Raw genomic sequence first — 15,000 nt, 5'->3', positions numbered from 1 at the left:
AGTGAATGCCAAAAACTCGCCACAAATTCTGCCCCTCTTGACCTGTGCAACATATATTCATGCTTTTGACACATTCTCTACTTTCCCTAATTTGAATTTACTTGCAGTGTTGAGTAAGTAAATGAGTCATCTCAGTGCAGAAATACTTGCAGGTTTTGAACTACTCTTTCATGATTCACCCATCTGTAAGAGGTGTTGCCCGATCTGATATTGATATCAATCTGATATCAGCTAAAAACAAAAACAATTATTGGTTGAAAACAGCTTCCATCTAAAATCTCCTATGCAAGCAGTCCTGCAGTGGGTTTACTATTGGACAGCCAGTTAACGTCTAAATGTACTATTTTAGTTCATTTACAAAATGTAACATTAAACTAGAAGCTAGGAGCATCACAACAGCTAAGCACACAATAGCACACAAGCTAGCCATACAGTATGTACTACATATCCTAAAATACTGCAGTCTAAAACATTTGTCAATACAACCAAGTATCTAATAATTATTGTTGCATATTACTGACAGATACAAATCTCCAAAGCAGAAGCGTATTAGAAAGTATCCACTAACAAATGTTTCTACATCATTTAACAAAGTGTTCACACTAATCACTTAGTTTTATTTATTTTTTATGCAACGTGTATGACTCACAGTGATGCAAGTATGGAAACAGTTAATTGCAGTGGTATTAACATGTGGTCTTCAAAAAGAGTATTCAGCAATCAACATGCAGTGATTTTAAAGCTGCTGGTAGCTTGAGCCGGTGGTGCGAGTGTTGAGTGCTGATGCATGTTGTGTTCTGGGAACGAAGCGCATGGTCAGGCTGTGTTCGTCCTCCACTGGCTGCTGAGACAAGTTATTGGTCTGCCGGATGCTGCTGATGGTGCAGCCGTGGCGAGGACACACGCTGAACCGAGAAAGGAGTGAGACCAGGATGGCCTTCATCATCACCATGGCGATGTGCTTGCCTACGCAGGAGCGAGGGCCGCAACCGAACGGCTGAAAGAAACGTTTAGGAACCTGAAGGAGAGTCAGAGAGGATGTCAAGGTTCTACTTTGAGTTGATCAAAGCTACACCTGCTGACTTAACTGTTTTGTCAAAATTGTGGAGGTTGAACTCTTTGGGAGTTGGGAAAAATTCCGTCTTATGCATGAGCCCAATGTTGAGAATGATGTTGGTTCCCTTTTTAATGCCGATGCCTTCAATGATGTCATCTTCCAGAGCTTTTCGCATGGTAAAATCTACCACAGGATGAAACCTCATGGACTCGTTGATGAAGACCTCCAGCACTTTCAGGCGTGTGTAATCCACATTTTCTGCTCCACTTTCACCTGGAACAACAACAAAGTGAGTAGGCAAACGTAAGACGTTTTCTAGGAATAGAAAGATCATCCTGATGTACTGATGAAAGAGTTCATCTCCTCCACAAGGCTCTGCTCCGTGTCCGGGTTCTGTTTCAGCAGCATCAGCATGAAGAAGAGGCTAATGGAGAGAGTGTCTGGAGCTGCGATCACCATCTCCAGCACGCATTGCCTCACGTTGTCAGCAGAGAGCTCCCCTTGGTTCTGTTCAGTGGGCAGGTCAGAGTGGGTCAAACGCACATCACCTCATTTTTGATACATCTTCTTAAGGGACAATACTAAAGAAATGAAACTCGGAATATAACTTTGAGTAGTCGGTGTACAACAGGGCTATTCAACTTACCCGGAGTTCAGATCAAAACGTGGGGGAGACTAACATTTTTGCATCAAACATAATAATTTATTATTTCCCTGTTCATAACTTTTATGGACAGAATTTATAGGCGCAGTCAAGGCGTTGAGGGGTTCCGGTTTGGTAACCGCAGGATTAGGTCTCTGCTTTTTGCAGATGATGTGGTCCTGATGGCTTCATCTGACCGGGATCTTCAGCTCTCGCTGGATCGGTTCGCAGCCGAGTGTGAAGCAACCGGAATGAGAATCAGCACCTCCAAGTCCGAGTCCATGGTTCTCGCCCGGAAAAGGGTGGAATGCCATCTCCGGGTTGGGGAGGAGACCCTGCCCCAAGTGGAGGAGTTCAAATACCTAGGAGTCTTGTTCACGAGTGAGGGAAGAGTGGATCGTGAGATCGACAGGCGGATCGGTGCGGCGTCTTCAGTAATGCGGACGTTGTACCGATCCGTTGTGGTGAAGAAAGAGCTGAGCCGGAAGGCAAAGCTCTCAATTTACCGGTCGATCTACGTTCCCATCCTCACCTATGGTCATGAGCTTTGGGTCATGACCGAAAGGATAAGATCACGGGTACAAGCGGCCGAAATGAGTTTCCTCCGAGTTTCCTCCGAGATAGGGTGAGAAGCTCTGCCATCCGGGAGGGACTCAAAGTAAAGCCGCTGCTCCTTCACATCGAGAGGAGCCAGATGAGGTGGTTCGGGCATCTGGTCAGGATGCCACCCGAACGCCTCCCTAGGGAGGTCATTAGGGCACGTCCAACCGGTAGGAGGCCACGGGGAAGACCCAGGACACGTTGGGAAGACTATGTCTCCCGGCTGGCCTGGGAACGCCTCGGGATCCCCCGGGAAGAGCTAGACGAAGTGGCTGGGGAGAGGGAAGTCTGGGTTTCCCTGCTTAGGCTGTTGCCCCCGCGACCCGACCTCGGATAAGCGGAAGATGATGGATGGATGGAAGTTGCCGAGGTCCAGTATCCACAGCATCCAGAGCATGCTGTGGTGCTGTCTTGCTTAACAAGACTGTGCAACATTGCGTGGACATCGGGGGCGGTGCCTTTGGATTGGCTGACCGGGATGGTGGCCCCTCTCTTTAAGAAGGTGAACCAGAGGATGTGATCCAACTATCGTGGGATCCCACTCCATAGCCTCCCTGTTAAGATCTATTCAGATGTACTGGAGAGGAGGCTATGCTTGATAGTAAAATCTCGGATTCAGGAGGAGCAGTGTGGTTTTTGTCCTGGTCCTGGAACTATCGACCAGCTCTATACTCTCGGTAGGGTCCTTGAGGTACAATGGGAGTTTGCCCAACCAGTCCACATGTGTTTTGTGGACTCGAAGAAAGCATTCGACTGTGTCCCTTGGGAAGTCCTCTGGGTAGTGCCCAGAGAGTATGAGGTATCGGACTGTCTGATTGTGGCGGTCCGCTCCCTGTATGATCAGTGTCAAAGCTTTGTCCGCATTGTAAGTAAGACCTGTTTTCAGTGAGGGTTGGACTCTGCCAGGGCTGGCCTTTGTCACCAGTTCTGTTCATAACTTTTATTTACAGAATTTCAAGGCGCAGTCAGGGCGATGAGGGCATCCGGTTTCGTGGCTGCAGGATTAGCTTTCTGCTTTTTGCAGATAATGGCTTCATCTGGCCACAATCTTCTGCTCTCACTGGATCAGTTTTCAGCCACGTGTGAAGCGACTAGATTTAGAATAGGCACTGCCAATTCCGAGTCCATGTTTCTCGCTCGGAAAAGGGTGAATTGTGCCATCTCGGGATTGGCGAGGAGATTTTGCCCCAAGTGGTGGATTTCAAGGACCTCGGTGTCTTGTTCCCGAGTGAGGGAAGAGTGCATCGTCTGCAGTAATACGGACACTGTTTCAATCCTTTGTCGTAAAGAAGGAGCTGAGCCGGAAGGCAAAGCTCTCATATGCATGCACATATGGAGGTGCATGAGTTCCAACGGGGAACATATGTCACCAGAACACCAGCAGCACTCATGCATCACCAGACCATAACACTATCACTGCCATGCTTGGCTGTTCAGGAAATGTACAATTATCTTGCTTCTCAGTTGTGCTGCCAGCTATTTAGCCAATAATGGCTGTGTTGACTCATTTTCAGTAGATAGAATGTAATGCAATGATTTATTACATAAACCATGATAGCATGACGAAAATACAGGTGGCTGCTCTGTTAAGGTGCATTTGAAATTCAAGACAAAATATAAAAGATGGTCAAATAAATAAATATATACCATTAATACCAATAAGTACGTACCAGTAAGAACGGCTGCGATACAGTAGAAAAACAGCATGAAATTCAATAGCCTAATACTGCTATACAAGCTGGACAATTATTACTTTAAAACAGTGGTTCTCAAACTTTTTTCACCAAGTACCACCTCGGAAAAGTCTTGGCTCTCCAAGTACCGCCGTAATGACCAACATTAAAATACAGTAGCATAGTAGGCATATGTATTCATTAAAAACAAGGTAGAGGTTTCATTTAGCAAGAATATTTAATATTTACTGTAGCATTAAACAGTTTGAACAGCAGCACTGTGATGTAATTAAGTGATTATTTGGCATCTTACTAAATGTCGCCTGCATACCCATTGTGGTTCAAGTACCACAGTTTGAGAATCCCCGCTCTAAAGTATATCCAATTTAAATTTTTAATGTTGTCTCTCGATACCACTTTTTACTGCTGTTTGCTAAAATGTGAGAAGTCTACTTTCTTTTGTTTACGTCAAACAGTGACAATTGTGATGAAGTTACCTGAGCAAAGATGAGCTCCGTAGCAAAGTCGAGGTCGTCATCCAGCTTCTCTGTTTGTTTGATAGTGGTTCTTTTAATTTCAAGGAGCGTCTCCATTGCATTTTGTAGTTCCTGGCTGATGGAGAAGAAGCATCGCAAAAATGAGTATGGAGAGAGTCCAACAATTCGACACATTGATACAAGTACAGTGATACCTCAACTTAAGAGTGTTTTGAGTTAAGAGCTGTCTCTCGGCTAATTGTTATGCTTTAAGTTGCAGCAAAAAATTTAGTTACAAGCTTCTCCTCCATTAGTTGACGTAGTAAATATCACAGTAAGTCCCGTAAGATCCACCCAAAACATCTGGTCTTACTTGCTACCATTAGCTTATAGCTAGAGATGGACATAACTTTGTTTTTTCAACCATGGGAAGGAAGAAAGGGAGTGTGGAGAACAGTGCTGAGAAGAAGAAGTGGATATTTATTGAATTAAAGAAAGATATCATCCAAAACATGACCAGCTTGGTGAAGCACTTCGAGCGTATCACTGCTAGTCTGCACCAGATTGAAGCTAAATGAGTCGAACGTCAGCCAAGGATGTTTAAATAAAATCTAAGCGACTAACATGTATCTATGAAAATATGAAAAAAGCTGCTAACAATTGACAATAAGAATGAATCAATTTGACCTTAACCTTCATAAAACTACTGTAGTTGTCATTAATAATTCAAAAGTTTGTTTTTCCAAGGGTGTTTGAATAAAATCTAAACGACTAACATTTATCCATGAAAATATGAAAAAAGCTGCTGAGAATTGACAATGAGAATAAATCACTTTGACCTTCATAAACCTGCTGTAGTTGTTATTAATAATTCAAAAGTTTTTTTTTTTTTTTTTTTTTAATTGTACAACTTAATTTCATTTCAATTATTTTAAACGGGAGCCGCTGATTTGGGATGCAAGTGTTTTGAGTTAAGAGCGGCGTCACTAAACTAATTAAGCTCTTAAATTGAGGTACTACAGTATGCCATTTTTATTGTGTGATTGCATCTTACGCTGCAATTTTATGTTTGTCGTAGAGCCAGCCAATCTTGAAGAATATATCCGGCTTGATCAGAACTGCTTGCCACGTCTCAAAATAGTTTTGGATTTTCATCAGCAAATCATTTTCTGAGTGAAATATTAGACATAAGCTTTTTGTTTTGGTAGTTTGAGTGTTGCATGTACTGCAAATATACTGTGCGTGTGTGCTTGTATCTGACCATTGATGGGCACCCTGAGGAATAGTTTGTTGGAGATATCCACCACTATGGCTCTCAGCAAATTGAGAGTGTCCACATGTCCTGACGGGTCTGTCAAGTCTTGGAGGTGATCCAGATGTTCCGATGTGGATTTCATGCAAATAGACACTGTCCTTTTAAGACCGGGTCCTGTCAGGGCTGCAAATATGTAATGAGAAGACATGAAGGCCTAAAGTGAAAAATTATTTTCTTTCTACAGTATATGTTTGGGAATCATACTGTAGGTATGAGAAAGGAATTACCAAACACAATTACAAAAGATACTCACTATATTGTCAAAAGTATTTGGCCACCTGCCTTGACTCACATATGAACTTAACCATCCCATTCCTTCAATATGATGTCGGTCCACCTTTTGCAGCTATTACAGCTTCAACTCTTCTGGGAAGGCTGTTCACAAGCTTGCGGAATGTGTTCATAGGAAATTTCCACCATTCTTCCAAAAGCGCATTGGTGAGGTCACACACTGATGTTGGTCAAGAAGCCCTGGTTCTCAATCTCCGTTCTAATTAATCCCAATGGTGTTCTATTGGGTTCCAGTCAGGACTCTCTGCAGGCCAGTCAAGTTCATCCACACCAGACTAGGTCATCCATGTCTTTATGGACCTTGCTTTGTGCACTGGTGCACAGTCATGTTGGAAGAGGAAGTGGCGCGCTCCAAAATGTTCCCACAAAGTTGGGAGCATGGAATTGTCCAAAATGTTTTGGTATCTTGGAGCATTCAATGTTCCTTTCACTGGAACTAAAGGGCCAAGCCCAACTCCTGGAAAACACTCCACACCATAATTCCTCCGTCAAATCACATTGGAGTGCGGAATGTACAGTTCTCCTGGCAACCTCCAAACCCAGACTGGTCCATCAGACTGCCAGATGGAAAAGCGTGATTCATCACTCCAGAGAAGGCGTCTCCACTGCTCTAAAGTTCAGTGGCGACGTGCTTTACACCACTACATCCGACTCTTTGCATTGGACTTTGTGATGTATGGCTTAGATACAGCTGGTCGGCCATGAAAACCCATTCCATGAAGCTCTCTGCATACTGTACCTGGGCTAATTGGAAGGTCATGTGAAGTTTGGAGCTCAGTAGCAACTGACTGTGCAGAAAGTCTTGCTCTTTGCGCTTCAGCATCCGCTGACCCCTTTTTGTCAGTTTACGTGGCCTACCGCTGAGTTGCTGTTGTTCCCAAACTCTTTAATTTTATTATGATAAAGCCGACAGTTGACTTTGGAATATTTTGGAGCGAGGAAATTTCACGACTGGATTTGTTGCACAAGTGGCATCTTATGAGAGTTCCACGCTGGAAATGTTTGTAAAAACAGTCTCCATGCCTATGCGCTTGATTTTATACACAGCGTTGTCATTTGACACCTGATTCTCATAATTTGGATGGGAGGCAAAATACTTTTGGCAATATAGTGTATATTAGACCTGATCCTAAAATGATTGCAGGTTCCAACTGTAAATATATTACAATTCAAATACAATAGGCAGATTAAAGCATAGTCTCCTAAAAATCAGCATCCTCTGCAGTAGAGATAGGATTCTTGGCTCATTGAAGGGAGGAGCCGTTCAAAAGGCTAATTTTTAGAGGGGTTTTTTTTCTGTTTTGGGGTTTTTCAAATCAAGGAAACAATAACTGGAAATAACCCGTTTTAAAACAATATGTAGATCAGAATAATTTAAATGTATACGAATATTATTATAGTAATATAATAAAAACGATAATATTTTTCTATTATTGGTCAAAATTATTCATAAATACTAACCAAAAATGTACTTTCATTGTGTTTATTGTAAACAATAGCAGTTTGCAGTCACTATTTAGAATTTTCTAAAAAGTACACTTTTGTGGCACAAGGGCATTTTAACAACACAAATCAAAATACCCTGCGATGAGGTGGCGACTTGTCCAGGGTGTACCCTGCCTTCCGCCCGATTGTAGCTGAGATAGGCGCCAGCGCCCCCCTTGACCCCGAAAGGGAATAAGCGGTAGAAAATGGATGGATGGATGGAAATCAAAATACACAAATAATAAGAATTATATATAGAATAATTATATATATATATATATACTGTACAGTATTTAAAAAAAGTATATGAATCGAGAATTGAATCTGAATCGAATCGTTACCCCCTAAAATCAAATCGAATCATCCATCCATCCATTTTGTACCGCTTATTCCCTTTCGGAGTCGCGGGGGGCGCTGGCGCCTATCTCAGCTACAATCGGGCGGAAGGCGGGGTACACGTGGTGCTCAAAGATTCACAGCCCTGATCTATATATGTGTATGTATATAGAAGGGGGCGACAACCCCGCATGCGGCTCTTTGTTCATCTCTGATGCGGCTCAGCTGCATAATCGCCGACCCCCCAGACTGTTACGGGGGGATTCCGGATTTCGGTGCCTCTCCCGGACATCATCTGGGGTCAACGTTTTCCGATTTTCTCTCGGACTACCACATTGAGGGCATGCAGTTATGGTTTTACTATTAACGTCCTCTACAACATGTCATCGCGCCTGCCTTTCAGGCAATGCTATCTGCATGCCGACCTGACGCATGCTTGCCAGTCCAGCGACATGTTGTATGTGGCTTCCGCAGATACACATACACGACTGCAAGGCATACTGGATGATACAGTTTACACTGACGGTTGTGATATAAACAACTTTAACACTCTTACTAATATGCACCACACTGTGAACCCACACCAAACAAGAATGACAAACACATTTCGGGAGAACATCCTCACAGTAACACAACATAAACGCAACATTACAAATACCCAGAATCCTTTTTATCCATGACTCTTCTTGACTATATTATACACCCCGCTAGCACCAAACCCCGCCCCCCCCCTCACCGTTTCCATGCGTCGTTTGAGGTGGGCGGGGTTGGGGGCGCGGGGGTGTAAAATATAGTCAGGAAGAGTCATGGATGCAAAGGATTCTGTGCATTTGTTGTGTTGCGTTTATGTTGTGTTACTGTAAGGATGTTCTCCCGAAATGTGTTTGTCATTCTTGTTTGGTGTGGCTTCACAACGTGGCGCATATTACTAAGAGTGTTAAAATTGTTTATATCACAACCATTAGTGTACTCTGTATCACCCAGTATGCCTTGCAGTCATGTACGTGTACCTGCGGAAGCCACATAAAACATTTTGCTGGACTGCCAAACAGTTTGTACATGTAGAAGGCGTCTAAGACAATGGCTTCATAACAGGCCCTTATTATTGTTGTCTGGATTACCACCAGTATATAAAGGTGTTAGTAATGTGAATCTTGCAACAACTCGCGGTTTCCGATTCTTGGATGATTATTTGATTCAGAATGAATCCTCGATTCAAACCAATTCTCCCAATATAATGCATTTTACGGTGTCCATCCATCCATTTTCTACCGCTTATTCCCTTTCGGGGTCGCGGGGGGCACTGGCGCCTATCTCAGCTACAATCGGGCGGAAGGCGGGGTACACCCTGGACAAGTCGCCTCATCGCAGGGCCAACACAGATAAACAGACAACATTCACACTCACTTTCACACACTAGGGCCAATTTTAGTGTTGCCAATCAACCTATCCCCAGGTGCATGTCTTTGGAAGTGGGAGGAAGCCGGAGTACCCGGAGGGAACCCACGCATTCACGAGGAGAACATGCAAACTCCACACAGAAAGATCCCGAGCCTGGATCTGAACCCAGGACTGCAGGACTTTCGTATTGTGAGGCAGACGCACTAACCCCTCTGCCACCGTGAAGCCCGCATTTTACGGTGTATAAACTATAATACAACTTTTTCCAAACAGGTTATTGGTTGCAAAAGTTCCGCTTGGCTAATAAAGTAGGATGTATGCGGAAGGCAGGCTACAAGATTCACACTCACATATACACACTATGGCCAATTTAGTGTTTCCAATCAACCTATCCCCAGGTGCATGTCTTTGGAGGTGGAAGGTCGCCGGAGTGCCTGGTAAGAGCCCCTGCAGTCACAGGGAGAACAAGCAAACTCCACACTGAAAGACCCACAAACCCGAACTAAAGACACAACAAATCATAAAAGTGGATACAAATGCTGCTAGGAATTCCCTGACACTGACTCATTTTGTAGTCCAGTCGCATGCACATGCAGCGTTGGAATTTGCATCTGCATTTGAAAAAAACAACTCCCCGAAGGACTTTCAACTGCAAATCAGTTTCTCATCGTTCACTTTAAAGAGCCGTTCAAAAGATTTGGTTTCTCGCGATTGTCACCTATCTACCGGTACTCTGCAATTTTTAATAACAGGGCAGTCCCACCCCCAAATGTTCAAAGGACAAAAGAAATAGACCAAAAACAAAGGTCTACTGCAGAAGACACTTTCCAGTAGAACATATTTTTATATATTTTTTGTTAGATGTATAATTGCTCACCTTTGGAGAAATAAGTCCTGACTTTTCTCCAGAGTTCCACGTCGCTGTTAAAAATAATCCCCCTCCCTTTCATTCCAATACACTCCAGTCCATTTTCGTTCCCAAATCGTGCGATATAGTTGGGGCTCCTCAGAACATGATATATTGCGGAGGACCTGCAAAAAAAATGGCCCACCTGGATAATGTTGGATTCCAAACACAAAAAATTAGACGCTCTCAAAACTTGCCTGCTAATGATGAGAGTCTCTTCACCGCCGATCCACACTCTCACAATGTTGCCATATTTGTTGTTGTAGTAGCTGCTTGCTGTTCCTATGCCAGTCCAGATAAACCTGGCGTAGGAGACGATTGGACCTAGTCCTGCTAGGAAGGACGGACCTGGAATATATGATATATTATACTATGTACCAGATGAGGCAATTCCTGAAAGAATGCTCTAATGCTGAAGTTGAAATGAAATGCTGACCGAGTGTAGTATGAATGTAATTATAGTTCGAATATTGGAATGGTTTGAATGTTGAAGAGCTGATGCTGAACTGAAATGCTAATGAAACATAGGATGAATGTAGAAATGGTTTTAATGTTGAATAGTTTGAATTTACAGGAAAATCTGAATTTGTTTTGGAACTTGGGAAAGTGTTAGTTTGGATGTCCAGGAAGAGTGGACTGTGTTGATGTTTGAATGGTTTGAATATGTTGGAAAATGTGGGAATTGTGCAAATTGGAAAAATGTACCATTACTATCAAAAGGAACTTCCTGGAAATTTAAGAATTTGGGGAAAAGCGGGATTTTTTTTTTTTTAAATGAATGTCCTGAATAAGCTAAATTGGTTGGTGTTAGAATAGTTCAAATCGGTCAAGAAATGTTGAAGTAGTAAATGGCATTAGGGAATTTGGGGAAAATTTTGAATTTTTTTTTGAAAATGGTACGAACCCCGTTTCCATGAGTTGGGAAATTGTGTTAGATGTAAATATAAACGGAATACAATGATTTGCAAATCCTTTTCAACCCATATTCAATTGAATGCACTACAAAGACAAGCTATTTGATGTTCAAACTGATAAACTTTTTGTTTTTGCAAATAATAATTAACTTAGAATTTCATGGCTGCAACACGTGCCAAAGTAGTTCGGAAAGGGCATGTTCACCACTGTTACATCACCTTCTCTTTTAAAAACACTCAATAATAGTTGGGAACTGAGGAAATTAATTGTTGAAGCTTTGAAAGTGGAATTCTTTCCCATTCTTGTTTTATGTAGAGCTTCAGTCGTTCAACAGTCCGGGGTCTCCGCTGTCGTATTTTACGCTTCATAATGTGCCACACATTTTTGATGGGAGACAGGTCTGGACTGCAGGCGGACCAGGAAAGTACCCGCACTCTTTTTTTTACAAAGCCACGCTGTTGTAACACATGCTAAATGTGGCTTGGCATTGTCTTGCTGAAATAAGCAGGGGTGTCCATGAAGAAAACGGCGCTTAGATGGCAGCATATGTTGTTCCAAAACCTGTATGTACCTTTCAGCATTAATGGTGCCTTCACAGATGTGTAAGTTACCCATGCCTTGGGCACTAATGCACCCCCATACCATCACAGATGCTGGCTTTTGAACTTTGCGTCGATAACAGTCTGAATGGTTCGATTGCCCTTTGATGTCGAATATTTCCAAAAACTATTTGAAATGTGGACTCGTCAGACCACAGAACACTTTTCCACTTTGCATCAGTCCATCTCAGATGATATTGGGCCCAGAGAAGCCGGCGGCGTTTCTGGATGTTGTTGATAAATGGCTTTCGCTTTGCATAGTTGAGCTTTAACTCACAGATGTAGCGACAAACTGTATTTAGTGACCTTTACAGATTGATGTCGGTTTTTGATACAGTGCCGTCTGAGAGATCTAAGGTCACGGTCAATCAATGTCGGTTTCGGGCAATGTTGCTGATGTGGAGTAATGATATTATGGACTGTAGATGTTGAAATCCCTAAATTTATTGCAATTGCACATTGAGAAACATTGTTCTTAAACTGTTTGCCTATTTGCTAACGCAGTTGTGGACTAAGGGGTGTACCTCGCCCCATCCTTTCTTGTAAAAGACTGAGCATTTTTGGGAAGCTGTATTTACACCCAATCATGGCACCCACCTGTTCCAAGTAGCATGCACACCTGTGGGATGTTCCAAATAAGTGTTTGATGAGCATTCCTCAACTTTATCAGTATTTATTGCCACCTTTCCCAACTTCTTTGTCACGTGTTGCTGGCATCAAATTGTAAAGTTAATGATTATTTGCAAAAAAAAATATGTTTATCAGTTTGAACATCAAATATGTTGTCTTTGTAGCATATTCAACTGTTCAACTATTCCGTTTATATTTACATCTGACACAATTTCCCAACTCATATGGAAACAGGGATTGTATAAAACTTGAATGGTCTGAGTGAGTTGAAATGGTTGGTGTTGGAATTTTTCAAATCAGTTGAGAAATGTTGAAGTAGTAACATGTTGAAATGAGAAATGGTATTACAGAATTCCTGGAATTTTGGAAAAACAGGGAATTTTTCCAGTTAAAAAAAACACTGTTTTTTGTCCTGCTAAAGAGGAATGTTTTGACGGTGGAACGGTTGAAGGAAGTTGAAAAATGTGGGAGGAGTAGCTGCCTGGAAATAGGACTTTGGAAAAACTGGAATTCTAGAAAGTCCTGGAATTGTTTTGAACTTGGAAAAAGGGAAGATTAAATTTCCAGGATGGTGGAATGTGTTAAAGGTGGAATGGTATGAATAGGTTGAAAAATGTGGAAATGGTGTAAGTTTGAAAAATGGCCAATTCATTTTGAATGGGAAAAATGTCATGCAAAACCTGGAAATCTGTGAATGTTTGGAATTTTTCATGGAAAAGAGGTCGATTCCCGAATAGGCTGAACAGTTTGAAGTTAGAAAGGTTTGATTCGGGTGAGAAATGTGGACGGTAGAGCGTGCCAACATCTGGAGAAGAAGAAGAAGTTGTAGTTGAATGAAGTCGAACGATGAGTAGATGAATTTGGTGTAGCAAACCAAAGCGTTCACACAAGTTTTGTAGTAGTTTGACTTAGGAGCCTTTTTGCATCGAGAAAGAACTTTGATGAGGTCAGAGGTCACTGAGAAAAGGCCTAGAGATATTTAAAGGAGTTCAAGTTATTCCAAACCAAACCCTTTTTAGCAGACACCATCTTCATGCATTGGCAACCAAAAGGCACCTTCCTCAAACCCTTTCTACTGATTTGGATGTGGAAAATGAGCTAGAAAGTTGAATAATTCAAATTGGTGGAGAATTAACTGCATGGTTTGGTTGGGAGAGTGGCCGTGCCAGCAACCTGAGGGTTTCTGGTTCAATCCCCACCTACTACAGAGCTCGTCATATCCGTTGTGTCCTTGAGCAAGACATTTCACCCTTGCTCCCGATGGGTCATGGTTAGCGCCTTGCATGGCAGCTCCCGCCATCACTGTGTGCATGTGTGTGTGAATGGGTGAATGTGGAAGTAGTGTCAAAGCGCTTTGAGTACCTTGAGGGTAGAAAAGCGCTATACAAGTATAATCCATTGGCAGTGGTCCCCACCCTTTTTGTAGCTGATAATTTGTCTCGCGGCCGGGGGGGAGATTCTTTATTTATTAATTTTTTTTATTTTTATTTGTCATGAAAAAGAGAGGTTTTTGTCATGAAAAAGGGAGGTTTTTTGGGTTGTTGCACTAATTGTAAGGCTATCTTGTGTTTTTTATGTTGATTTGATAAAAAATAAATTACTTTTTTTTTTTTTTTGATTAATAAAAAATTATTCGGCGGCCCAGTACCAATCGGCCGCGTCCCGGTGGTTGGGGACCACTGATATAAGGGATCTAATAATGTGTTCAAAGACTCTGTTGTAGTGGGAGTTGCAATACCTGGTATTTGTGACCAGTGTCTTCGCTCCCAGCCGGTGAGGAGCAGCAACAGGACAAGTACTAGCAGTACAGCAACACAGTCCGACACTGGCTCAGTTACGGTGTAGCCCATGGTGAGCACTTCTGGCAGCAACGTGGCCTACACGCATGCACGCACACACACACACACACACACACACACACACACACACACACACACACACACACCTTAGGACCTTCACTGTGCTACTACTATAAAATCTAAATCTACCAAACATTCTGATTAATCCTGCAAATGTAAACTCCATGTCTATTATTACTTTGGTTGTAGTTTGCAGTAGTGTAAAACTGCACTACACCTTACTGACAGCTGCTTCTCATATTTAAGTTGGTTAAAAAAAGATGTGCTGTCAAATAAATATTTTTAATCAGATTAATTGCACTTTTGAATTGAGATTAATTGCAAATTAGTTGAAATAACTTTTAAAAAAGGGCCTGATATTTGACACACAATTTATTGTCAGAGTGTCATCGAGGAACATTTTTTTAATGTTTTCCCTGAATTCACAAAAATGCTCAAAACTTGGGGACAGTTTTATCTCAAGTCTTGTCAGTTTCATTTCAAACTTAAAATTTCCAGATACCCCAGTCAGTTTGCTTTGACCTGATCACTGACCTTATAACAACCTGTCAGGTGACCGTGCGCTATTTAGGTAAAGGAGTGTATGTATATGTATGTATGTATGTATGTGCACGCAAAATAAAGTGCCTGAATAATCTGCAACTATACTTGATTATGTGATGATGTGATATTTTGTGATGAGTCACATGAGTTAACTTGCTTTTTTTATTTTTTATTAATCCAACAAAATAAACAATAGCAATACAATTCCAATTTCAAACACCAAACCCGGAACATTCAGAATAGCAATCAACAGAGCAATTGAGAGGACAC

At 42.1% G+C, this 15,000-nt stretch overlaps 1 protein-coding gene across 1 annotated transcript in view; it reads right to left on the bottom strand.

Annotated features, from left to right (window-relative positions):
- Window positions 1-15,000, bottom strand: part of LOC133563250 (aromatase-like) — a 16,864-nt gene that overhangs the window by 282 nt on the left and 1,582 nt on the right. Inside the window, 9 exon segments of the mRNA XM_061917275.1 lie at window positions 1-1,018; window positions 1,089-1,330; window positions 1,402-1,564; window positions 4,471-4,585; window positions 5,504-5,678; window positions 5,681-5,887; window positions 10,155-10,309; window positions 10,382-10,532; window positions 14,067-14,205. The exon segment at window positions 1-1,018 is cut by the window's left edge and continues 282 nt beyond it. Coding sequence (XP_061773259.1) covers window positions 737-1,018; window positions 1,089-1,330; window positions 1,402-1,564; window positions 4,471-4,585; window positions 5,504-5,678; window positions 5,681-5,887; window positions 10,155-10,309; window positions 10,382-10,532; window positions 14,067-14,178 — 1,602 coding nt within the window. The 5' untranslated portion in view covers window positions 14,179-14,205 and the 3' untranslated portion in view covers window positions 1-736.

The sequence above is a fragment of the Nerophis ophidion genome, linkage group LG12, assembly GCF_033978795.1.
Source record: "Nerophis ophidion isolate RoL-2023_Sa linkage group LG12, RoL_Noph_v1.0, whole genome shotgun sequence".
Lineage (NCBI taxonomy): Eukaryota > Metazoa > Chordata > Actinopteri > Syngnathiformes > Syngnathidae > Nerophis > Nerophis ophidion.
This window is presented reverse-complemented; position numbering and strand designations above follow the sequence as displayed.